This window comes from Pteropus vampyrus, unplaced genomic scaffold (genome assembly GCF_000151845.1).
Source record: "Pteropus vampyrus isolate Shadow unplaced genomic scaffold, Pvam_2.0 Scaffold5, whole genome shotgun sequence".
Taxonomy (NCBI): domain Eukaryota; kingdom Metazoa; phylum Chordata; class Mammalia; order Chiroptera; family Pteropodidae; genus Pteropus; species Pteropus vampyrus.
In genome coordinates this window covers 17,147,294-17,174,482 of record NW_011888786.1, presented here as the reverse complement: position 1 = coordinate 17,174,482, position 27,189 = coordinate 17,147,294, and the positions used below count along the sequence as shown (strand labels likewise).

Genomic DNA, 27,189 nt, shown 5'->3' with positions numbered 1-27,189 from the left:
TAGTTCTAAAATACTCTCAGTAGGAATATTATTGTTTCCTCCAAATATTTTGAAGCAATTTAAAAGCAAAGCGAAGGCTTCTTGGTTTGGCAGTTTTAATTTTGGGAGCTATTGCTTAAAAGAAAAAAAAAGCCTATAATAATTTAATATTGGCTTAGCTTTTATCTTATTCTTTTCTTCCTGTCTTGGCTTGAGTAGCATTCATCCTTTATTATATGTAAAGGGATGAGTGTGAGGACTCAGGAGTGATCATGCTCCAAAAGCTATAAAAGAACCGTCAGAGCCTGAACATTAAGGCATAAGAGGGGAGGGTGGGTCTCGAGAGAGTGGATGGTGGGGTCCTTGAAGGCCCCTGGAAATAGCAGTGTTAATCTGAGCCCTGAAGTCAGGAAAGCAGGTTTAAATGCCGGTTTGCCACCCACTAGCACTGAGGCCTGGGCAAGGTGTTTGGTTTTTCATGCCTCACTGGAAAATGGAAATGGTGCTCCCTGCCTAAGCGGGTGGCATGAGATTTCCATGAGATGGCACATGAGGCCCAGGACCAGACATGTAAGAAACGCTCAGTCAGTGCTGCTGGTTATTAATTGTTCATTCACTTTTGGTTGGTATAGCTGAGTGGGTGAGAGAAGTGGTTTTTGAGTGAAGCTTCTCTGGTTATCCGCCCAGGCTCAGAGGATGACCTGGAAGTAATCTGGAAGAGTGTGCTCCTGATTGTGTAGACACGGGGGGCTCTGATAGCTTTCCAGCACTAGTTACTTCAGTCTTGCCTTCCGAGAGATCTGGCCCCTTCCCCTGAGTTTAGGAGGTGAACAGAGCCTTTCTTTAAAGAAGAGAAACAGAGCAGACCAGTTACACTCTTCTCCCATCCTAGGATGCTCATGAAGGGGCAGCCTGGACCCATGAAGGGAGAACGCTTCCACCAGTGATCTAGAACTTCCTGGTCTAATATGGTAGCCTCGAGTCACCTGTGGCTACTTAAATTTAAGTTAATTAAAACTTTAGTTCTGCAGTTGCCCTAATCACATTTCAAATGTTCAGCAGCCACAGAGGGCCACAGGGTCTGCATACTGGACAGAGCAGATGCAAAACATTTCATCACTGCAGAAAGTTTTATTGGAAAGTGTAGATGGTATGTTAGGTGTTAGAATTGGAATCCTGAGTGACCCTGGTAAATTAGAGAAGGATTCAGGTTAAAGTCTGTCTGCAAAGAGAAGCATTTGGCTATTCAAGTCTAAGGTGAGGAAGGCCCAGCCTTTTTAGCTGCAAAGAAAGCGTGGGTGGTAGTGACAGTCTGAGTATGCGTCATCAAGCTGGCCCTGTGTCCAGATGGAGATGGAGCAGACCCGGAAGAAGATAATGCTCACTGTCAGGCAGGAAGTGCAAGACTTGGCCGATTAGGGCCCCGCTAATGTCCTTTGGCTGGATTTGGCCACTACTGACCGGAGGGAAGAACTCAAGATTTGGGAAGATTAAAGAATTAGGATTGCTTAGCTGGTTTTCTTGCTCCAAAATCTGTCTTTTGTCTGACTATAGGAATCAGATCTAGTCATCTGAAGTCCTGACCACATCTAACTGGTTTAAATTTGATATTCCTTGCAAAGTACATAGTCATCCACCAGGATTTTATAAAAGAGCATTAAATTTAATTAGAAGACATGCACTTGCACCCTTACTTTACCAGTTGGAAATTGTACTTAACTGCCCCTATTCTCCGTTTCTTTGACTATGAAATAGGATATTAAATTAATGATTAAGGCAAGTGTCAAGGGAGTGTCTGGCATGTATCTGGCTCTCAGTAGAGGGTAGTCATAGTGTGTCGTGCCATCCACATCAGCACACGAATGAGCCTTCATCTTGTAATTAATTTTGAAGTTAAAATAAAAATTTTTATTATGGAAATTTTCAAACAAACTGAAACAGAGAGAGGATATTATCATGAATGCTCATGAGTCATCGAGCAATTTAATCATAATGTCTACTGCTTATTGAGTATTTACGATGTACCAGGCATGCTTTGAAAGGCATGTTCCATGTATTAATGGATTTAATCCTCACAGCAGTGACGGGTAGGAACTAGTTAGCATCCCATTTTGCAGATGAAGATCTTAAGCACAGAAAGTTAAGCAACTTGTTTAGAGTTACCAGTAAGCGTGTGATGGCGTTGAGAGTCCAACCCAGGCAGCCTGGCTTCAAGAGTCACAGCCTTTGCCACTCAGCTGGGTCCAGGGAAAGCAGGACATATGGTGAGAGCCTCCTGGGGTTGGCATCTGTTGAGTGGCCATGTCCAATGACCCCGGCAGAGCACGAACTCTAAAAAAGGAGGGAAGGGACTATTCGTTAACATTTTTAAAAAATTATGTATTCATTAAAATTTTTCTTGCTAGCCTTAGATTTCTCATCCCCAGAAGGAGTATGTTTGGGATATTTAACATGACTTGATTTTCCAAATAGAGAAATCCTGAAACTTTTCCTTCTGGGCCCTAATCTCTTGCTCTGGACTGAATCGAAAGATTTACTCTAAAATGTGGCTAATAAAGTACGTAGGACAGGAGTATTATGTGTCTTTTTTAAGTCTAATAGTTTTTAGAGTTGTCGTTTTTTTTTTTTTTTTTGAAAAATGCTTTTGTTTAAATTTGGATTTTTAGCCAAATAGTTTAAACAAGGAGTGCCTTGTTTTACTGTTTTACTGTAGAATTGATTCAGATATTCAGATGCATAGCTACTCATTTGTTAGGTTTCTTTCTTTCTTTTTTTAATTAGGTGGTTGATACTAGGAACTAGACTTAGTGCCCTAAACAGAACAATATCAAAACTCAGGCAGGATTTCTTTCTCTTTTTGAAAAAATTAGTTGTTTGTCTCCTCTTGCCCTTATACTTTTCACCCTTTTCCCTTGGCCTGAGTAGTTAGATCTGACTTGCCCTCTGCCTGATTTATTTTGGCAATGCAGTTAAAATGGTTTCTTTTTTCCACAGAAAATGTGTTTTGATTTCTTCTTAGAAGAATAAGCTTTTGTTCTTCAAAGTTAAATAAATCAAATTGCTTTCAGCGTGCATATGCCATTGCCTTGTCTTCATTATCACTGGTCTTTATTTTAAATTGTTTTGTTATTGAAACTGTTCTATTAATTCTTATTTAAGTAATTTATTTTAGTGATTAAAAGCTGAGTTTTAAACTGCTTAAGTTTAATTTTAACTGTGCCACTAATTACCAGTGGTTTTAGGCAAGTTATTTAACCCCTCAAAATCTCAGGTTCTTCATCTTTAAAATGAGGTTGTTACTGGAGTTACGTGCCATAATGTATATGGGAAGTCCTTAACTCAGTTCTTGGCACAGAGTTAGTAATTACTAAATTTTTAGTATTATCAATAATTTTCATCTTATTCTTGGTGGCCTTAGTTATTTATTAACTCATTCTTCAAGCATCAGCTTTGGGTTCTGTGAATCCCTTTTTCCTTTTTTAGAACATTAGAGCTTTGGTCTCTTACAGCATCTTGGAAATAGATAGTTGGCAAATCCCTTAGGAATTTGGGCGATTTTCCTGTCTATGTTAAGAGGACGGTAGAAATAACCATTCCTCTCTCACTGGAGGTGGAACCAGAATTAGTACAAGGCAGTTGAAAAGTTCTGCTGACTTGTTTCTTTCATTGTAAAGATAAGAGGATGGTTTAAATTAAGAGGTAGGAAGGACTGGGAAGTATTCTGCACTCAACTATGCCACCCTGCTGGGGCTCTGCTCTGCTCCTTTTTGCCAAGACGATTTCATGGGTCATGTGTCTTCCCTCCAGAGCATCTTGACCAATCACAAGGTCAGCTTTGGTGACCTTTGGTGTCATTTTCTCTAACGTTGAGGCAATACACTTTCTGCTGAACTCTGTGACAGGCAGTTTGACAGAGGGTCCCTGTGGGGCTTCGCGGAAGTTACAATGCTTTATTTGCAGTCACACTTTTATTAACTCTCCAGGGAGGGAGAAGATGGTGAGATACGGCAGGTACCACTAGTAAGTTTTAATATTTTTCTCTGTAGCTTGTATATTTTTCAGGGGAAAATACATATATTTATATAAAAAGCAAAACGATCTTGAATGGAAACCCCTTCATTTGATTCGCTGGTCTTAAAGGGGTGATAGTGTATAAATTTATAGAAAGAAACTGCAGCCTTGTGAGTTATGGGTGAAGAACCAGGCTCAGAGGGAGTAATTTTTCCCAGTGAGAGGCTGTAGGTGGGGAAGAATCCACACCTTGGAGCTAACATGCTCGGTGGGCTTTGAAGTTCGAGGGAGCTTTGCTTTCTCCAACAAGGGAGAAAAATCCTTATTCAGTTTCGCTCACAGTAGCGATCATTTTGACATCAGCCTTTGCCAGGCAGGGTGATCTTGGTCTCCTGTGGGGACCTTCCGATGTTATTTGTCTGTTAGAGCTGTGTGTTGGATCAGGTCCAAGTTCGTGAGCCATTCTCTTTCCTTACAGGTAGACTATGCTCTGAGATTTCAGAGGAGCTGTGGTTCAGGTCAATTCAGGTACAATTACATCTCGTATTCACTGAGCCCCTACTATGTGCCAGGCCTTAGGGATGCAGCACTGTGGATGGACAGACAAGGGCCATGCTCTCCTGGGGTTTCTGTTCTAGTTTTTATAGTAGATTTTCCTCTCCACGCTCTTGGCTCCCTGGTTTCAGAGTAGGGAGGCCCTACTCTGTTCAAGGTCATGTTGTTCAAGGTCATGCTGGGAGTTAATCCCAGAGCCTGGACTTGGGTTTCCTGATTGTTCAATCTCTTCATTGCTTCCAAGGTATCAAATGTTAAAAGTACTTGAAATTGAATCATTTTTAGAAAATTGAAAAATAAGACATGCACACAGTAACTGTGTAGGTCTTAACGAAATATAAGCTTCACAGTATCTACACCCCTCCTTCTCCACCACACACACATCTCCCAGTCCCCCTTCCCAAGAGGGGCCACATATATTGGGATTCTCTATCTCCTTTCAGGATTATTCTATGCTTATACAACATATATATGTAAGTACACCCCCCTTTTTTTGTTGAAACTGATGACTAATAGAAATTTATAAAAAGAAATGCCCTATTTGTTCTTTGTTTTTGGGAATAGTTCCAAAACATTTATGGATGTAATCTGAGAGTTTTGGGTGGACCTAAAAACATACTTTGCTGTCATCACTGTGATGTTCTAAATTATTTTTCCTCAGCCTTGTTCTGTGCACAGAAGAGAGTATGAAACATATTTGTCAGTATTCCTGGAATTTAGACAACATGGGAACGAAGGTTATTGTTTTGTTTTGTTTGAATTGCCAGCAAAGCAAGCTCTCTTGTCCCTGCACATATCCCCCTAGGCAGAGTCCACCCCAGGGCTCCTCCCTCTTGCTGACCAGCGATTGACCCTCTGACATCTCTGTAGTGATTGTGGTGGCAGTGCATTGTGGGGGCGACGGTGTGGGCATCCAGGTCAGCCTGCCTGGCGTAGAATCGCTGGTTTTAAACTATTATTGTGTGGCCTTGGTACATTATTGAACTCATAAGCCTCAGTCTTCTCCTAAGAAAATGGGAATCATTATTGATCTGTGGAACCACTGGGAAGATTGAGTTACTGAATCTAGTATGCTTAGCATGGCAGGGCCTGGCCCATGGAAGCACTCTGTAAATGTCCGCTACTGTTCTTAGTAATCAGATGTTTCCTTAACACCCTGTGCTTCGAGGTCTTAGTGCTCATTATCTGTTCACCTGCTTAGGTTTCTAGTGTTTTAAAACATTTCTAATTTTTAAAGGGACCAGATTCTTTTTTCTAGAGAATCCTTTTTAACAAGGATCCAAGACACAGTAGTGCCCCCCTTATCCAAAGTTTCACTTTCCACAGTTTCAATTACCCGCCATCGATCATGGTCCAAAAACACTGAGTGGAAAATTCCAGAAATAAACAATTCACAAATTTTAAATTGTGAGTCTTTCTGAGCAGAGGGATGAAATCTCATGCCGTCTGCTCCATTCCGCCCGGAACATGAACCATCCCTTTGTCTAGCATCTCCACGCTGTATGAGCTCCCCGTCCCCTGGTCACTTAGTGGTTGTCTCGGTTATCAGGTGGACTGTCGCGGTATCGCACTGCTTGTGTTCGAGTAACCCTTGTTTATCTCACTGTGCCTAATTTATAAATTAAACTTTATCATAGACACGTGTGTGTAGGAAAAAACATAGTCCATGGAGATAGAGTTTGGTACTCTCCGTGGTTTCAGACATCTACTGGGGGTCTTGGATAAGGAGGGATGGCTGGATGTGTGGCTTCTGTGGGATCATAACTTAGCAATGAAATCAGGGCTTTATCTTTATCATTAGAATTGTGAGGTAAGCCATAAACTTCCTTTATTCGTTCCAGATAAATCTTTTCTGAGGTTCTAAATCTCCATCAGTCTTCTGAGAGAAATGGGCATACATGGACTTTCTGAATTATCTTTTCAATATATGGAAGTTTTGTTTCATTTCTTCCAGCCTGAGTATTCACTTGTATAAGACTGTGATCACCAAATGTGCCCAAAAGAGAGCGTCAGGCTTGTTAAACATGGCGGGGGGGGGGGGGGATCCCGTGGCGATGGGAACCGAGAGTGATGGCTTGTGGCCTGATTCCTGCCCGTCCCGTCCAGTGCCGCTAGCTCTCCCCTCGCCTTTCTGCCAGGCCCCTCCTGGTTTCCGACTGCTGTGACCATCTGGAAGGCACCTTTTAACATTAATGTGCTGTGGTAAAGAAATCCTATTTAAAGTCCGTGTTTATCGGTATAGATATGTTCACAACTGTAGAATGAAATGAGAAGAAATGTAACAGTGCGCAAAATGCACCGTGACACTGTCCCAGAATCAAGGCCACAGCTGAAAATTTACAAGCCACAGAGAGTATTGGTGTCTTTTTTTCCCCCACTGCATTGTCATCTTGATAAGACAGATACTTACGTGGAAATTGAGAGCTGCTGAGCTGGTAAAATACTGCCTGTTAATAAGTGTGTGTTCGTGGCGAGAGTGAGCCCCGAACTGCAAATCAGTGTTGTTAATAGAGCTTTTAATAGAACTTTAAAAAAGGTTAATTCCCCCTACCCATTTGCTCCCCTGCCTTTTTTTTTTTTTTTTTTTTTTTTGGCTTAGTTTCTGGTATTAATAGTGAGGGCTTTAAGCAATAATTTGTATTTCTCACTTTTTCTCTCAAAGACACTGTGTTCAGTGTAGTTTTACAGAAGGCAGCTGTTGAAGAAAGCCAATTGATTGTTTGGATGATGATAATGAATCCCAAGAGCTAATCCTTGAGCGCATACTGACTGCTTGGCTTTATCTCAAGCACTGTACATATATCATCTTATGTAAAGCCCCTAATAATCCTATGAGGAAGTGCTACAGAGGGCCAAGCTTCAATAGCTAGTCATAGGGGTCTGAATTTGAAAACAGGCCTCTGGCTCCAGACTCCCCCATTCCTAGCCCAGCCCTGGATCTGGCACGCCTGCTCCTTAAAGTTGGTCAAATTTGTGCAAATAACTATACAGAGGAAATTCTATGTTGGAATGAAAACTCTTACTGTGATGAAACGTTACATTCCCAGCCTGACATCCCTCACCCTTGACCTTGGTTTCCTTGTTGCAAAGAGGTCTGGGTCTAAGGGAGCAGATGATAACAAGAGGAGATATAAAAATAGTTGAATACCTATTTTCTAGATAATGGCCTAGTTTGAAGTTTTACTGGGAAAAATCTCTCTTGTTATTTTACTTTTTTCTTAGGACCATTTTTTTAAAAAAAATTCTCCACCTCTTGCCTTTCTACCTTTTTCCCTGCTAGCATCTTCCATATTAACTGACTCTCAATTGAAAGTATTCCCAGACTTGACTATGTTCACTTTTACAGTTCACATTTGTAGTCTAGCCATGCTAGGCTGTAGCAGTGCAGTGTGGGGAATGACTTATTTTATTTATAATTAATAACTTGATCTGTGCTGCTTTGGGGGACAATGTTTTATTTCCTTTTTAGCTAAGGGTCCTTTACCCAACCTTTTTAGTTTGGTGAATCTCTCTCATAACCACTATGAATATTATAAATTACAGAGTGACAGTAGGGTAATATGGATAATAGTAGACTGTATATCTTAAAGGATGAGCTACAAAATAAGTACAAAGTAATACTTAAGATATCTCTCAACTTTTGCTATTTCTCTATATTTTTGTAATTTAGTTCCATCTCTGTTTTTGGTTAGCATTTATAGACAAACACTTGTGACAGACAACAGAATGTTTTCTTCTTTAACCTGATGTAGGTTGGCCTGCTTCGTGTGTATGTTTCAACATACACAGGCAGCTCTGGAATTTTAGTCCTGTCTTGGGTTATCTCAGCCTTCAAAACAGGAAAGTAAAAGAGTATCTAACTGTCTGTCACTTAGATGAGACTTGTAAAAAAATCAAAACAAAAGAAGTTTTAGAAAAGAGAGAACTGTTAATACCATGCACAGCCCTTGAGGTTCAACGAAGACCCAAGATCGATCATTTCGTCATTATGCTCTTACTTGCTCAGTGAGATCCTGGCCAAGGTGCCCTGTGTGCTCGAGGGAGATCCTTAGTTAACTCTGTTTGGTGTGGCTTGGGAAAAACACCTTACCTGATACTACGTATAAGATTCCTTGTGGCTGAGCGTGTTCACTTGCCAGAATGTGGCTGAGGAGTTAGAGAACACTGTCCCAAGAGGTGATACATGACTCACAGGGAGAATGTCCACCCTTAGTCCATTATGGTTCTCAAATTCTATTCTTTCTTCATTTATAAAACCTTGATAATGAGGTCCTTTTGAAGTTGTGGTACTTGAATTTCTTTAGATTGCATTCTAGAAGAAGCATGTAGTGGGGGAAGAATGTTGTAGGATGGGGTTGGACTGGGTGAGGACAGATTATAATTTCTCTGTTTTTAAATATTCAGGCAGATTAATGTGAGATATTATGTTTACCTTCTATAAAGCTTTACCTTTTTTGATTTCTCTTTCAGGAACAACTTTATCTGAAGAGTTCTAAAAGACTGAGAACTTACGAGATACGAAGTTGCCTACGGAATATTTTTTATCTTTTATACGATTTCTCTTGTGGAGTCTGGGATAAAAGCTAAAAGGGAATATTGTTGCTATGCAGGATACAGAATTCAGTTGGCTCTGAAACAAGTTTTGGTTTTAAAAAAGTCTGTTGAAAAATTTATTACATTTCCAGGGAAGAAAAGAGCTAATTTTTTATCTTCCCCACCACTTTTGGCCACTACCCCTGCCCATCCGCCATCCCTGGCCTTAACGTACTCACTACGGTTTTCTCAGTGTGATCACTGTGTTCAGTGGAACTGTTCATGTGCAAGTCTGTGCCGATGCTGTCGAGGTGTGTGTGTGTGTGTGTGTGCACGTGTGCACACTGCTTCTGCTCTCCCAGCCCTTACTCCTATTTTACTACTGGTTGTAAGAAGATCCTCTTACAGTTTAACTGTTACAAAAGATAAAGAGAACTCTTCAGTGGTGAAAGGCCCTTGAAGATAACCTAGTCTGACCCCGAGAAACTGATCCCCCAAGAGATCACAGAGCCAGATGGAGCCAGCTGGCAGATTTTGGATTCTGAGACCAAAAATTCAGTGTCGACGTCTGCTACCACCATGCCACTCTTAGGTCACTTATAAAATATTGTGTTTTTAATTTTTTTTTTATTTTAACTTGAACTAAGCAATTCTTTAGTCCGTTGAATAAAGGGGGAAATGATTTAAAGTCATAAAAACAAAGAAAATTCTTGTTGTGACAACCCCAAGGTCAAAACAAAACAAAAACTCTCTACTCCAGAGCAAGATGAGCCTGGCATCTTCTCCAGTGGGTTTTCTTGTAACTAATGCTCGTTACTTTTAAAAGTTTCTTGGTGGTTATTTACCCTTTGGGCTTGGAAAACTCTGCCTTTTTTTTTTTTTTTTTAATCCTTACACTTTATGAAACACCTGAAAGAATGTCGAGGCAAAGATCATAGTACATTTATGGTCGATCTGGGCCAAGGGGTGAAGGGTCCACTCACAGGGCATCTCTGAGACTTGCTTCCTGGTCAGTGTTGCTGTGGTGCCCGGGGCACTTCTTTTATTTCAGAGAGAAAGGGCAGATTTCTCATTTGACTCCCAAAAGATGATTTCCATTAAAATGTACTTTAAAGTATTTACTGTAAATATACTCATTCTGTTCTGTTTCTGGCATCAAACTAAAAGTTTTTAACCTTTTGAATGAATGGTAGGTTTAATTTCATGTGAATTTTTACTGACAACTAATTAAAAGATATATATATATATGTATATGTACACACACACACACACACACACACACATACATGGTGGATTGGAGCATAGAGGAAGTCAGTATGGAAATAAATTTCACCAAGATCCAGAAAGTAGCAATAATAGGAATTCTGGGGATGTGTATTAGTGTAAATTATGTATGTGTGTGTGTGTGTATACATATATATACATATATGTATATATATGTATATATATGTGTATATATACATATATATATATTCTAGACCAAAAGTTTTTAGTTAAAAAAAAATCATATTTTTTGTTCATTTAAAAGCTATGCCCCCAAAATAGGGATAAAATTCTTCAGCTTTAATTATTTTTAAATTTTATTCAGGTCAGAGCACTTTTAAAAATAGCAATACAATAGGCAAGAGAATACTCAAAAATATTTAAAATTGTATTTATACCAAGAGTACATTTTAAATGTTTTCTACTACTTGAGCAGTTTTTGTCTGGCTAGCTTCCAAATATGCCAAAAGTTAAGCATTCAATGTTTTCAACACATAAGCTTTTTACTGGTTTCTGTTATTTAATAAGAATTCTTAAGTGTTCCCAAAGCAACTGATGTTTACAGGCTTTGCGTTTTTCCTCCTTCTTCAGAAGGATTGGGGATCCACAACAAACTTACGCTATAAAACACTAATGATGGAGTAACTTCTGGTGTAATAAACGAGTTGGCTACCACCTTGATGTAAAAATTTGTAAAGGAAATTTTTCACCCTTTTGAGTGTCAAGTGTGTTTTTAACTGTCTGGTTTGTACTTTTATGACTTTTGTACTACCAAAGCAGAGTTAAAAATAAAAACGTTAAACACAGCGTGTTGTTTTTGAATGGTCCAGTTGTTGGCGCTTTGTTCCTTGAAAGTATAAAGTGGTAGCGTAATTTACGGAGCTTAATATTACAGCGCCTAACTTCTTACGGCAGAATTGTGCAGTGATCATCTGGCTGACTTTCCTTGTTGGATTTTCCCCCCAAGGTAACACCGTTCCCCACCCTCCATCTCCCAGAATGGAGATAGTTTTGGATGTATAGAAAAGTTGCAAAAGCAGTACAAAGAATTCTTGTATCCCCTTCACCCCATTTCTTCTTATGTTAACATCTTACGTAACCACAGAACAATGATCAAAACTAGAAAATTAACATGGTATGTTATTACTAATTAAGCCACAGTTTTATCCTGATGCCACTAATCGTCTTACTAGTGTCCTTTTCCTGTTCCAGGATCCCCTGTTGCATTTAGTATGTTGGCCCCCTTAGTCTCTTCCGATCCGTGGTTGCCCTTCAGTCTTTTCTTGTGCTTCATGATTTTGACACTTTTGTTGTTTACTAGTCAGTTATTTTGTAAAATGCCCTTCGACTGAGGTTTGCCATCTGGGTCTGATCAGATTAAGGTTTTGCATTATGGAAAGGATCTGTAGAGAGGATGTGCCTTCCCCACTGCATCAAATCAGGGGACTATGGTGTCAATATGTATTATTAGTGATGTCAGCCTTGATCGTTGGGTCAAGTTTCATTTGGGTCAAGTCACTCTTTTCCTTTTATAACTAAGTATTTGAGGTGGATACTTTGAGATGAGGCAAATATTCGATTTCTACTTAAACTTTCACCCATTAATTTTACCACCCATATTAGTTTATTAGTGCTCCCATGACAAATTACCACACACTGGGTGGCCTACAACAACAGAAATTCTTCCACAGTTTAGGAGGCTAGACCTGAAATCCGGGTGTCTGCAGGCTTGGTTCATTCTGAAGTCCCCGAGGGAGAGGCTGTCCCCCCACGCTTCCCTCCTAGCTTCTGGGGGACGCTGGCAATCCTCGGTGTTCCTTGCTTTGTCGTCACGTCACGCCAGTCTCTGCCTCTGTCTTCACAGACTTCTTCCCTGTGCGTGCGCCTCTGCTCCCCTTCGCATGAGGACACTAGTCAATGGATTGGAAGCACACTGTATTCTAGGGTGACTTCATCTTATCTTGATTACATTTGCAGAGACCCTAATTCCAAATAAGGTCGCAGGCACAGGAACCCAGAGTCAGGACTTCCACATATCTTTTTAGGGGGTACAGCGCACTACACCATCCATCGGTAGATCTTTCCTGAAGCTGTTTTTACTGTGGTACCAGCTCTGGTTGGTGCCTGTGTCCTTTCAATATGGCTCCATTTTCTTTATTTCTCCCACCCTTCTTTTAATCCTTCCTTCCTCCAGTTCCCCCTTCCTCCTTCCCTTCCTCTCTTCCATTCCCTCTTTTGCTTTCTTATTTTCCGAAACCACCAGATATTCCAGGCTCATCTCATCTTGTGTTTTCCTTGCCTCAGCCCTGGAATCAACTGCCAATCAAGGAGCCCTGGTTCCTTTTATTGGAAGATGGTGTTTAGAAATAAAGATCAGGGCACTAGGTATGCTCATTGGTGCCGGGGCCTCGCTGCTTCCAGGCTCCCCACATGTGTAAGCGCGCGCGCGCGCACACACACACACACACACACACACACTCTCACTCACTCATACTCATACTCACACACATACACTACTAAGCAGTGTGTGTACACACATTTTCACTTATTCTATATGCATCTTTAAAACAGAGGCATGAGTCCAGACCGATAGCTCTGACCCCCATCTAGCTCCACGGGGCTCATGCTAATCTTCCCACTTTCCTTATTTGTAACCTTTTTCTCCTATGGTCAAGAAACATGGCTCTTATTATCTATAATTTTTTATGTATTTGCTCAACCGTAGCATACATATAAAGTAGTTGAAATATATACCCTTGGGAGAAACAAATTTACCAAATAGTGTTTTGTTCAGTTCTTTTAGTTTTTAGCCTTAGAGTAAAACCAGTCAAAGCCCTGCTTGCCCAAGTTATTTAGGTCAACTGTTTTGTTCCTCACCCCTTCAGCGTGGTTATGTGATTCAGTTTTAACACAGTCATTTGTCATCATCTGCATTCCATCTTTCCTTCATATCCTGGTTAAAATTTTTTCAATTTACATACAGCAAACCTTTCAATTTACATACACCCTTTGTGGTGCCTCGTTGGACTTTGCTTGTGAATTTTCTTTTTGCCTTGAAAACAAGATGATTAATAACAGCTAATGCTAAGGAAGTGGAAGAGCCAATTTTATAATTTTTAGTTCATGAAAATGAAGACACCCAGAATGTTTGCACGAGGGAAATCATCCCAACTCCCAAGTTTATAGTCAAAATGAGTCACTGAGGGTGACAGTTTTTATTCTTAATGAATCAACCTTTTGACATCTCTAGTACAAGCGTAATGCAGAATGGGTGGGGCCGAGTCCCTATTTTGCTTTGGTGTCTTTCTCAGCTTGTTAGGGAAGCAGTGAGCCATTGACCTGCTGTGGTCGTGTAGCACCTGCAGCCATTCCGTTCTACATGGAGACAAAACACCAGACTTGCAACACTGCCCTGAAGGGTTAGTTCAGCTTCTGCATTTCCTTCCCAAATCTATCTTGACATCTGAGATCTTTCTTCCCCTCTCACTGAGGACAGTGGAATATGGGAGCTAGTAAGTGAGGTCTCATGCTTCAGTGCTGTTTCCAGAGGGCTTGGTTGTAGTCAAAGGGGACTGCGTTTTACACCTGAGGTCTTGGCCAATTCTTGGGGACTCTGACCTTTTGTCTGTGGGGCAGATTGATTCTACCCAGGGCTTCCTTTGTTAACTCTTCACCTTTCCAGGGCCGGTCTTCAGAACTGTTCGCAGATTTCCCTGGGGGTCGGTCCTTCATTGTAGCTCCAAATACCTGTAAGGACACTTAACAATTCGTCTTTTGCACTCTGTGTCAAGATTTCCCTGGGGGTCCTTCGTTGTAGCTCCAATACCTGGAAGGACACTTAACGATTCGTCTCTTGCACTCTGTGTCGTTCCAGCTGGTGTCGCTGTCCACGCGATTCAGCTGGTTTCCAGACGTGCGGTAGTCCGCCTCCCAGAGCTGGCACTTCCTCCCTCTGCTGGCCGAATGAGAGAACTGCACGGAACACGGCTTGGCCTTTTGCTGTGGTGCTGTATCTAATTTCAGAACCTGGCGCTCAGAAAGTGATCACGATTATTTGCTGAGTGAATAAATAAACAAAAGTCCACCTTTAAAAACAAAAGAATATTATAAGCTATTTTATGGGAGTAAAAATTCAAGTTTGGGTTCTTCCTAACCCATTTTCTGACCCTGGCAGTTTTTAATTTTTTCTCATCAGAAACCCAAGTTTCTTAACTGGGAGCTTGTGACCCTACAGGTGTTACCAGGGATGCCAGTAGAAACGATTGAGCTCCATTTTGAGGAAACCCCATGCCCTGAATCCTGTCATAGAAGTGACGTGACTATGAGAAGCAGTATGGTCCTTAAGCAGTAGCCCAGCCTTTTGCCTTTGAGTTTGAATACTGGCTGCCACTCACTGCTGTGTGATATTGGGAAAATTCCTTTATCTTTCTGAACTATAATGTCCTTATCTCAAAGATGACCTATCTCACCGGGTTTTTAAGGGTGAGAAAAGTTATCTGCCTGCCATATTCTGCATGGCTACCTGACCCAGGGCACCGCCATTGTCAACAGCCTTACTTGGTAACTTGGTACAGGGTCTGCGTGCCCCTCCACAGCTGATCAAGATGGCCTGTGAAGTAGCCCCGCACACATAGCTTTGTCCAGGGGTTGAGTCGAGCCAGTAATTTCTTGCTTGGAAGCCGAACCATGGTTAGAGTCCAAAGCTTCATGGAAGAGCCACGGAGAGGAGGAGGGTCAGAGTGTTGAGGAGGCAGAGGCATAGGGGTAAAAAAAGGACTTGAGAATGAAGAGGCAGTGCGTGCCGGGGACAGCTGAGAGTCCATCAGCTCAGCACCTCTCCCTTCTGGATATGATGCCTACTTTCTTCGGAGAACTCTTCCACCCTCTTAGAACCCAGCCACATGCCTTGCTCCCCTGACTGCAGCTAGACACGACTGAGGTGGCACATTACCCACCTGTGACCTTGCCCAGTGGAGCCCCTACCTGGGATGTTTGCCAGCTGGGGCTGGAGAAAGTGGTTTCTCTCTCTGGTGGCTAAAGCGACAGGCTCAGGACTGGTGGGGCCATGTTTCCTGCCACGAAGAGGAAGCCGTTTGAAGAAAGGAAGAGAACATGCCGAGGGAAGAGAGGTAGTTCTGGTTGCTTTCATGCCCCAGGCTGCCTGAGGCTCAGCTGCCCTTCCTGGTTTCATGAACATTCCAAGGACATTCCTCTTATGTCCTACTTAGTTTGGGTTGAGTTTCTGTCACTTGCAGCAACAACAACAAAACCCCATGACTAATGCAGTGATTCGCAGAAAAGAAGATACATAAGGAGTTACAGAGCCGCATGGGTAGTGACGCCCTGGCTTCAGCCCTACAGCTGAGATCACCGCAGCCGCCTTGGATCTGTAGCCAGGGGGCCTAGCCATGGCGGGGCTTCTGTTCTGAGACACTCTTGCATACCTTCTCCCCTTCATTGCCTCAGATAACCTCCCTTCCATCATCTTTCCTTAATTTGCCATAAGGCTCATGATTATCCCATGAGAGCACAGCTTTGACATTCAGGTGCCATTGGCCATCCATGACCTTAAATTCTTTGAAGCTCAATCTTCTAACTATAGAGTCAAGAAATTATGTGCCTCTTAAGGTGGGTGTGAGGATCGTATGAATTTGGGCATGTAATGCACTTAGCACAGAACTGGGTACTGTCAGGGCTCATTCAGTGTGCTGTCTCAGAGCTGCCAAGTTCTGACTGTCTTTTGTAAAAGAAATGATAGAATGATGGGAGTTTGGCCATTTGAGAGTCAGCGTTTGATGTTTCTGCTACATTCACATTGCTTAACATTAGAAGATGGACCTGGGGTAGGGGTGGGGGAAACAGGTACAAGAAAGAACTGTAATTATCTCCTGAGCCCGAGATTCTCCTGGCACCACCCAGGTCACATACCTTAAATGAGACAATGATCTCACTGTCCTGATGTTGAATGGACCCAGATCTATAAGGAGCAAATTCTTTGTTTATTCAGGCTGTTATTCTGTCTTATTTATCACTCTTATGATAAGATATGAACTTAGTATAGTCATCTCAGTGGGTTTAAAAAGAGGTTGATTATTTTTTATCTGCAAGTTAATCTAGCTCAGAATAAAATGATCTTAGAATTGTAACATTATACCCAAGTTGCAAAATTTATGGGTTTGTTATGAATAAATATCTTAATGCTGATCAACTCAAAACACCAAACCAAACCACCCCTCTAAAATAACCAATCCAACCTGCCAAACCTAAGGTTTTGGTCTTACATTACAAATGCATCTTATTTTATAAAAGCTTATTTGGAGGAAAAAAATAGATCACATATTCATTTTAAATGCAATATGACTTAAAATTGTAACTAAACATAAATGACTATGTGTCCTATGAAGGTTACATGATAAAAATAATGAAAATAAATAACAATGAGAATTTTAAATATATTAAATTTGAATGCTCCCAAGATGTATTTTTGTTTTGAGATGATTGTTGATAATGTAGGTAGAAAAGGACTTACCTAGTTTAGAAATTGTTTAATATTAGAAGTGGTTCAGAGAGCTTTTGGTGGTCATAGCAATCAAAATTTGGTTATTAAAAAAAGTATTGCATGCTACTCATAAATGGCGGTCCAATATGAAATGATTTTTATTGAGTAATAAAATCACACCTCACATTTATTATTTACCTCATACTGGATATGTGCTAACCACTTTATACTCTGTATCGATATAAGTTTCACTATAGCCCATTGTGGGGTGTGGCTATCACTTCTGCTTTATAGGTGACAAAACTGAGGAAAAGCATGGATGGCCCACGGCTCCAATTTTTGTAGGATAATAAATTCGTGGTCCTATGATCCTTGCGAAAGCACAAGTACCATTAATAGTAGACAATGTCAGAGATTTACAGGCCTTGACTATAATTCTTCAATTCTGTCTTAAAATCTTCCTCGGAACCAGTCTTTCCCAGTTGCCAATATGTGTAACTTCACTTTTCCCAAACTAAATTGTACTTATCTTCATCACTCTTTTCTAAAGTTCTCTCACCTTTCAGATCTCAGAATTCCTTTTGTTGTGATTGTTGAGTTCCCTGAAATAACAGAAACCGAAGCCTTTCTCTACTTAGATATGTCGTATTTTGGTTCAGCCCTTTTTGTCTGATGGCAATGTGTCTGTCGCCACGGAGAAGCTGTATTATGTTTTCCTTAAAAGGAACAGCCTGTTGTTCAATCTGGATTCAGTTGAGATTCTGCCACTGACTGGTTGTGGGAGCGTGAATGATATACAGAGCTTTTTGAGCCTCCACTTCCCCATTTGTGAATTGGGGTGATCATATCATAACTTATAGGATCACAGGAGACTTAAGTGAGATGATGCATTATACTAAATGCTTAACAAGTGTTAGTTTTTTTTAAAAAAAGTTAAGCCACATTTGCACTATTAAACACCAAAAACCATAACTTGGTAGGCCCCAGAAATTGTTACTGAATAAGAATTATATATCAATAATTGTACTATTTGGCAAATTATCTTGAACTGGTGTCTTTGCAAATGTTTTTCTTGTTATGAATTTTTTCCCCTATAAACTTTTAACAGTTCTAGATTTTCCTCCTGTCTAATGGCTTATATCATGAAAATCTTAGAGCCCATGATCTTTGGCTTCATAAATGATTAATTTAAAACTTCTGATTCTTTTCTAAGCATCAACATTTAAGACAGGGAGAGCATGTTCATTAATGAGAAGAGGCCATTGACCCTCTTGACCTGTGAAATCTTCCTTGGTTTATTTAAGTATCAAGGTTTACATGCACTATTCTCCATAGATTTAAAACCATTTTGGAGAAAGAAAAGGATGAAAAAAAATTTTCTTTTACCCTGAAAATAATACTTTTGGGATTTCTTTAAAGGTCGGTAACTGATGTCAAAAGAAATTTTTATGGTTTTGCTTTTTAAAATAGCAAGGTCTAGACTAAACAAATATTCTAATCAGCCTGTCCATCATCTGTCTCACTAATATTAGTTTGGAATGTATAGTTTTGATGAGGGAGGTAAGTATAATTCTTTGTCTCCCTACTTGTCTCTTGTTATATTTTACTCTAATTTTATATTAACTATTCCAAAAATGCTTAAAAGCAGAAAATATAAAATTCTCCTAAAAGTCAAGTTCAAAGGGTGAGGTGAGGGTGAACAGTAGATGAGTGCTATTAGTGTGCATTTCCACGTTTGCTCATATTCCAAGTGTATAACTCACATGCATATGTTTTGCATATGCTGTCAAAAATGTTAGACCAGTATTTGTCTATTTACAAAGTGCTTTTTAAAAATAGTTCATTTGAGCTTCTAAATCAGTAGTTTTCAAAGTAGGTTTCACATAACCCGGGCATGTGGAGAGAAAATATTAAAAACTCTAATATTTAATTGTTATCTCATCTTTATATTGCTCTATTATATTGCTCTATTTATATGACATATGAATACAAGAAGACAGTAAATGTATTTGTAAACATACTTCTATTAGGGGTAAGAGGGCAAAACTTTTCATTGATAACTGGTGGAAGGTCAAAAAGATGGGGCAATTCCTGCTACAGTCTTAGTGTCTCTCCACATGTGCCTGGAGGGTCACTCACATCACCTCTGCAGCTGCCGGCAGCCTGCGCAAGACCTACTGACTTCTAATCTCTGAGAAGTGAGGCCCAGAGGACTTTAAAAAAAAAAAAGTAAAAATCACCTTGAAATTTAAGAACATCTGATCTCAACTTTGGGAGGTAGGAATGACCCTCATTTTACAGATGAAGAAACTGAGGCTTGGAAAAAGTAAGAAACTGAAACCCAAGGTCATACTGTCAGCAAGAGACACAGGATAATTCCGCCCTGGGTTTATGGGGATGAAAGAGGCGCATGTGTGAAGTGCCAGCCACGGGCACCCAGAGGTCATGGCGCTGGGCTGCAGGTGTCTATACAAGCCATCCTCATGTATTTTTCCTACCATTAGGAGCTGAGAGAAAAGCAACATCTGTGTCTCACTGCACAGATATGCATCTTTTCTTTCGTTGTGAGGATTTTAAAGATTGAGTTTAAGATGACTGAAAAATGTGGTCAGCCAAGATTCCCACTGCTTGGCCTCAAACATTGGTTTTCTTAAGTTTCTTGATCTCAGTGTGGGATTAAGGCCCTCGAGGTAATGTGGTCTGATGAGAGACCAAACCTTCGCTGGCTGCTTAAATTCTGCTTTGTCCACAGACCCCTAGAAAACCTCGCTGTTTAAACGGAACGGGGCAGTCTGAGAGTGGAGACCATGAATAATAAATGTAACTTCTTGTGTCTCAAGTTCATATAGACTTGTGCTCCTGCAGCTTGCATTTATGCCTTTATAATATAGCACAATCTCATAATTAGCATTCAGAATCTTAGTTGCACGACGTTTCCTCAACTGTCCTGTGAAGAACCTTGCTCTTTGCTCAAGGAATAATGTATTGAGTTCCCACTTTGTGCCACACACTACCCTAGATCTAGGTAAAAGGCACTTGTTTATTAGTTGCTTTAGTTGGAAAAAAAAATTGCTGATAGCTCCAAGCAACTGACTTCAATCAGCTGTAATCAGCATATTTAATGGTTTTGCCTAAACTGTTGTTTCTTAAAGTAGCTGAGGGTACTTCAAAAGTCAGGCTGTTTAGATATTTCTGCTATAACCTTAGACACTAAAGAAACTTACAGAGTTAGTAAGTGAGCAACTTATTTTTTCCATAAATCAACAGGGAAAGCACTTAGCATGAAAAAGCAGATGTCAGCTTATTTGTTTCATTATCATTATTTCCCAAGTAGAGGCTTTTAAAATGAATGAGGTTTAATCTGGAGAGGGAAAAACAGAGTCCAAGCCTAAGACCGGAGGCCACGTTCCTGTGTCTGCGCACAGATGACAGAACCAAGGAAGTCAGATTTTTGCTCAATTACTTACGTTTGGTGCCTCCTTCATCCTTCCTAAGGCTTCCTGCTTGGAGACACTGATAGAGGTTTAGAAGAGAAGAGAGAAACTTACTTACCCTTTGGGTCAGAGGCAGAGTGAAGCAGAAAGAGGGAAAAGGTAAATGGCCAAGAACTACTGAGCATGGACAAATGGGTGTGCACTAGGAAACCTCAAATCCTCTTCATTCTTTTGGGGATCTGGTTTGACAGTCGTAACAATTTGCCACTATCTGCCTTAGAAGCCAGAGAAAAATATTTACCTTCATATTTATGATAGTTCAGCTTCCCCCAGTAAAAAGTGAAATGTAACTTCTTAGCTCAAAAACCCAATATGTAATATAGATATAATCTTGAATCAAAATCAAGATTTCACATGATTAATATCCGCATGATACAATTTGCTAAGGACATGGACTGTGATGTCTGCTCCTAATCACAGCCAGTACCTTACATGCAGAGTGCATCTGTGCTTTCAAATTGTCCAGAATGTTTGAAAAGTCTCACAACTGTCAGCATCACTTTTCTGATAAGAGGTGATACCAGGCTCCAGAAAGAAGATGCTACACAGAGCAAGATGCTCAGACAGCTGCTAGACAACCTGGTGGATAAAGCTAACTTCTGGAGTTTCTTTTCAACCTAAAGATATTGACATTCCTGTGACACCCTTTGGTGGAGTCTGGATATTGGGTAAAGACAAAAGGGGCCAGGATTGATTGGAAAAAACAACAACTTGAAATTCTTGGTCATCTGTTAACCCTTTTGAAGCAATTATTTGCCCCAAAAGAATCATTACCGCTTAGGTGAGCTGTTAATCATGGTGAAATATTTGCAGCAGTCCTGAAATATAAAATGATATATAGATGGTTAAATGCAGAGTGTATTTCTGTGCAAGGGAAAGAGATTTGTCTGCACTAATACCTCACATACACCTCTTGTCTGAATTTTCTTCTTTCATCCTTCTGTTTTAAAGATACCAGCGGGAAGTTGAGATGGCTGTAGAGGTCCAGTCCTCCTTCCCTTGGACCAAAGGCTTAAACCCCTTCTGTGTTAAACTAAATGTGAATACAGTCTTTCAAGCTCTTGTACACTGGCTCTATCCCAGGCTTTTGTGTTTTGAGGACTTGACGTGGTAAGGACTGTAAGCTGACCACTTCAAAACTCAATGTCCACCTCTCCCTTCTGAGTAACAGAATCCTAAACTCATTTGGGAGAGCCATGTACACAACTAGAGAGATAAGTTTTCTTAGCCTTTCTTATCAGCTAGATGTGGCCAAGTGACCAGATGTTGACCAATGAGGTATGTGAGTAGAAGGGCTGAATTATACTTCCGGGAGGTCCTTAATAGAGAGAGAGTGAGATCTTCTGACCCTTTATTCTTTTTTCCTACATGGAAAGCAAACCTAATGACTGGAGCCCCAGCAGCCATTTTGAACTTCTTGAGTAACCTTGAGAAAGAAGCCAAGATGACAGAAGGAGCATGTGTCACAGATACCACAGAACAACACCAGCCCGAAATGCTACTGCCAGACTTCTTTTATGTAAGAAGTAAATAAATCTCTATTTTTATGAATCATTTATCATATGCAGTGGAACCTAATCCCAGCAGATACACTTGGAAAATTGTTGGAAGGAAACACTCTGAAATATTAAACATTTGGTGTACTAAATACAATAGCAAACACACCTACAATGCAATTAACAACACCTACAGCACCTGGTCTTCCTAGGTGGTCTCCCATCCAAGTACTAACCAGGCCCAACACTGCTTAGCTTCTGAGATAACAGTTTATCTTTTAAGGGCTCTGAGTAACCTTGTATGTAGAGATGGCTTGTCACCAAACAAACCCAGGGTAACATATGCCTGTTAAGCATTTGTTAGGGTGTCATCCTTAAAGACACTAGAAGCCTCAGAAGTCATGTTTTATGCAGTGATTACAGATACTTCACGGTATTAGAGTTGAGTTGTGCTCAGTACTTGCGTAATCTTGTTTAATCTTTACAAGTATGTACTATTATTATTCTCTTAACAGATGGGCAAATAGAAGGGATACATTACTTGCCCAAGGTCACATGGTAAAGCTAGAAATCAAAACAAGGTCAGATTTCAGGGCCTGTTATGAAACACTATAAATCTTCCATATTTTCATTTTTCTAGATAGTCTTGATCATCCTATAAATTCTCCATTGAGCCATGTGGAATGGCTGTCCCTGTTTTTATAAAATGGGAGGCCGAACCCTAGAGAAGGCTTGCTCATCCTTAAGAAACATGGAGTCACGGTGTCAAGAGTTTGGACCCTAGGGACAGAGAGCCAAATCCATTCTTGGCAAACAGACCTAGTCTCTTCCTCAACTGTGATATATAGTCATCTAGCTCTTCAAATCGAAAGAAACATCGTGGGCCGCTGACACCGGGAATATCAGAACCACCATTGAGAAAAGACAGGCAGCTGCATGTGTTGTAATATTTTAATCAGAATCAGAAATTAAATGGCATAAAACGCTCCATATATCTCTTTGCTGTTCCAAATGTCATGAACTTCAAACCCGAATATGAAACAAGCAGTTTTAGGAATTATTTTGGCTGGCTTCCCCAATCCCAAAGGAGATTTAAAAAGTAATAATGTAAAAAAGTTAAGGTCAAGGTGTCTTAATATCACAGCTAATGACTAACCATTTGTTTACTAGCGGCTTCTGCTCCACCCTGAAAGCTGCTGAACTTGCTGTCAAACAAGTGGTTAGTTATTAGTTCCCTGGGTGATTGTCCCTGAAGGTAAGCAATGCTCTGGTGTGGACACAATAGGCACTTTAAGTGGGGGTAGTTACCTCTTCCGGGTTGGGTCCAACGTTTGGCTCTCAAAGGCAAGATAAAGAATTGACAAAGAGAATGTCCTGCGAGTCGATGCTCCGGGATTAAGTGCTGGGATGTCAGAGCATTCTCAAGAACATCTGTAGGTTGGTTAATTCTAGACACCGGCTCCGCGGCCTAGTCTGAGTTTTGTTCTCCTGTCCTGAGTGATACAGCCCATCTCCACGGGGATGCTCTCAGTATTTAGCAAGCGGCGCGGCACTGGCTGTCACTACCATCAGCACAGACGCTGGCTGTAAACAACTGGTAAGGCCGCACCGGTGCGCGCTGCCGAGGATGGGCTCAGCGTCTGCGGGCAAACGCATCCAGAAGCGGCCCGCGTGACATTAGCCCCTTCGCCTGAGCAGAGCCGCTCCCCTAATCCGCCTCGTCCACATCTTCTCCCGCAGTCGCCGCTTCTAAAGCCGCGAGGGCTTCCGCCACCGCCGCGTCCTCGTCCGCGGTGTCCGCGCTGCCGCCTCCGGCGGAGCCGCGGGCGTCCTCCCACCCGTTTCTCGAATCGGTCGCAGTCACGGCCTGGGCAGGATCCTCTTCTTTAAAGTAGACACTAAGGACTTCTGTCGCCACGGCCTCGTTTAATGAATCCCAGCTTCGCTGCATGGAGAAGGGCGCATTCCAGCCCTGCTCCCCCACCCCGGGGCGCACTCCCTCCAGCGGCGCCCCCTCGGCATGGCTCTTGACAAGGCAATCCTTTTCTTCACGGTCCACGTGGTCTGCAGCTGCGCCCCAATGTTGCAAGTAGTCCGGGGCTGGTATCTGGAGGACGTGCTCTGGTACTTCCACGGCAGGGCATTCTACCTCGGAAGGGACTCGGGGGTCTCCATTTCGGACGACTCGGGTCTCTCCCGAGGCCTGCAGCTCACAGTCCTGTCCCCTGGCGCCCCCTCCATCGAGGACGGGTTGGGTCGGGTGCATGCTGTTCGAGGTACTGGCCCAGGAACCTCGGCCACCCGGGTAGGGCCCAGGATCCCCCGTGGGCTGCAGAGCGGCAGTGGGGCCAACGCCATTGACGGTGCTGCTAGTCTTCTCCACACAGTGTCCCCCTCCCGAGTCCCCTTGAGGGAGCGGTCCTTGGTGAGACAAGCAGGGTTCCTGCGGACCCGGACCCGCTGTTCTGCTTCTGCTCACAGTCCTCTGCAAGCTCTCACTCTGAAGGTCATTTTTATGCACCAGGACTTCGCTGCTCTGTTTGCCTTTTAACTTAACAGTGCCATCTTCATCTAACTTGTAGCTGTTTACTTCGTTGACATAGCCAGGGGAGGACACTTGAACTGGATCGAAGAGATAGCTGGGGTGAGAATAACGAAGATCAGTCAGGTTAATTATTCATTAACTTTGTTTATTAATAACTCTATTCATCACTAATTTTCATTATTAATACTTTCTGTTACAGGTTCTGTTTCTTCTTACTTTTGGTGATTACTCTTTTAAAGCTTATATGTGTGTCTTAATCAAACAGATACAGTTGGTGTAAAAATGTTCTACCACTGAAATTAGATCTTAAGAAAAAATCCAAGAGTTTGGGAAGAAGGTAAACTACAAAGTGGTTCATGGAATTTAGAAACAAACAAACAAAAAATGAAAGTCCAATAAGAGAGAAATAAGTACTGATGGTACATCCCTTCAATAGAAAATTACACAGTCATCAAAATAATAAATGTCTGGACTAGCATGAAAAATACAGTAAGTGTTGTTTGAATAAAGCCTAAGATCACATTATGATATAAGTGGAGTAATATATATATATGTGTATGTGTGTGAGTATATATATGGATAAAAATATACATATATGTGTATGGAATAGAACTAGAAAAATAAAGATAATTTTATTTGTTAAGGAAGCAAAATCATCAGTTAATTTTTTCCCTTTTATGTACAATTCTATTCTTATTACCCAAAGTTTTATAAAATCAAATCTGCACAAAATTAAAAGCACATGTGTGACCATGGCAATTTATTTTCAGTGATGCCATTTCAGATGCAGTTTAAAATCTAGGCCACATGTCCTCTTATATATCAAAGGAGTTTCAAACTCTTAATTTCCTGGCAATGCTGGTCATGCCCCAAGCTGGATAAAGGCGCTGAACCCATGCAGGGCCTTTAAAAGTGCCTCCGAGTAATTATGAATCCTCCATTCGAGTGAGGTATTTTTTTCAACTTTACCTTTGTATCATTTTACAGCACTTGCACCCCATCTGGATTATTTTTTGTTACCATCTGGAAAAGAAAGTGTAAAAAGGAGAAAACATAGTGAATGACATGTTAACAGAAATTAAGTTTGCTTTATCTTTCCTAGATAGTCAAAGTTAGTAGTCACAATTCTTGGCAAAAAAAGGTAATGTGGGTTGGGGAGGAACTGGAGTGCCTTTGTGTATCAAAAATCAGCGATTCAGAGTTCTCAAACATTCATTGATACTTGTTTCTGTGCCAGACCCTTTCTTCTACCCTGGGAATTATATATGCCATCTTCATTTTGCAAATGAGAAAATACAGGCTGAAGAAGGCTAGGGAGAGAACGGTGGGACTAAAAAGGATCTCTATATATTCTACTCCATTGCCTTCTCCAAGGGACACGGGGACCTAACCGGGGTGCAGCCACTGTGCAGAGCAGGAAGCTTCCTTGCCAGAGAATTATCTACTATCTTAAAGGACATCAGGATAAGGTAGCTGGTTTATGTGTTCCACGTTATTGACCTGAGGAGGTGACAGCCGGAGTTATCATCACAAGCTTCACTTGGACTAAACTGTTCCTGCTTTGTCTTTCCTATCATTGGACCCATCCTGGCTAAATTTCCTGAACCCCCATCGTCTTGAACGTGCCCTCTCCGGCTTCCTGGTGGCCAGTGGACCCCAGTCTGTGCTTTTTCATTTCCCACCTGCCTACTGTCTCCTACCCTTTCCCAAGGTTGCATTTTTTTCCCCCTGATACTTGCCCTCTGAATAAATCTTCTCTTCATGTAAAACTGACCACACTGTTCTGGTCTTTCCTCTGAAAATCCTAAAAATGAGTGTGGAAGAATGTTTAAGTTGTTCCCCATTTCTAATATCTATAACCTTTAAAAAGACAAGCCAATAACATAAACTCAAGCCCCAGGCCCTCTGTCTCTATAAGACGTGTGCACTCGGAAGAGAAAGAAATCGCTCACTGCTGGCTGTGTCACTGCCTCCCCTGTGCTCTCTCCTGCCTTCTTTCGGTCATGGATGAATTTCCCAGGATGCTAGGTCATAAGCTTTTACCCATGGAGACTGGTTGGTTGGGTACAGGGGACTAGGTTTACATTAATAAATCAAATCCACAAGTCACCTCCTGTGGGGAGGGATGAAAAATGTCCCCCCACCCCAAGATATCCATATCCTAATCTCTGAAACTTGTGAACGCTACTTCTTCATACGGCCAAAAAGAAGAAGAAAAAAATTTTTGCAGATGTGATTATAGATTTGAAGATTTGAGATGGGAGGATTTGCCTAGCTCTGCCTCTTAACTGGTTGTGTGACTTTGGGCCTCAGCGATTTCACCTGTAAATAGGGATAATGATATACCTAGGACATGGCGTTGTTGGGGACTATGCGACTTAATATTCATAATAAGTGTATACTTATTACTCAGCCCCATTTGGATACAGCATGCTTAAAAAAAAGACAAAAGTCTTGCACCTAAGAAAGATGTATGGTTGCCAAGACATATACATATAAACAAGAGCGTTAATAATACAAACTAATACTTGTTTCTGGCATAAGGGCCAAATGGTGTATTTCTATTAACTGTGGCACAATTGAAAGACATAAACCCCAAGTGCAACAGAAGTTCCACAGACAGGGAAATCATTAGGGCTTAGCCAGTAATCTGCATGTTCAACCTTTGTGTTCTTCAACGTCCCCAACAACACCATGTACTAAGGTATATCATTATCCCCATTCACAGGTTAAATAGCTGAGGCCCAAATTCACACAGCACTCTCGATTAAATTACCCAATTTCCAAAGCCCAGGATTTTGTTTCTAGCCTCTG

The 27,189-nt window shown here is 41.2% G+C and overlaps 2 protein-coding genes across 10 annotated transcripts in view; one reads left to right on the top strand and one right to left on the bottom strand.

The window, feature by feature from the left end:
* Positions 1-11,149, top strand: part of RELL1 (RELT like 1) — a 53,749-nt gene extending 42,600 nt beyond the window's left edge. Inside the window, exon 7 of the mRNA XM_011365622.2 lies at positions 9,016-11,149. The gene's annotated coding sequence lies outside the window, so the exon portion shown is untranslated. The remainder of the gene's footprint in view (positions 1-9,015) is intronic.
* Positions 11,150-22,763: 11,614 nt separating this feature from the next.
* The window catches only part of CUNH4orf19 (chromosome unknown C4orf19 homolog), a 72,129-nt gene continuing 67,703 nt past the window's right edge, over positions 22,764-27,189 (bottom strand). For 7 of the 9 annotated variants that reach the window (XM_011365597.2, XM_011365603.2, XM_011365611.2 and 4 more), the window contains 2 exons: positions 25,345-25,398; positions 22,764-24,469 (listed from right to left, as the gene is read on the bottom strand). In XM_011365597.2, the coding sequence (XP_011363899.1) occupies positions 23,539-24,469; positions 25,345-25,376 (963 nt within the window). In that variant the 5' untranslated portion in view covers positions 25,377-25,398 and the 3' untranslated portion in view covers positions 22,764-23,538. Of the gene's footprint in view, positions 24,470-25,344; positions 25,399-26,114; positions 26,180-27,189 lie in introns of all 9 variants that reach the window. The other 2 variants (XM_023534304.1, XM_023534309.1) reach the window with 1 other exon arrangement.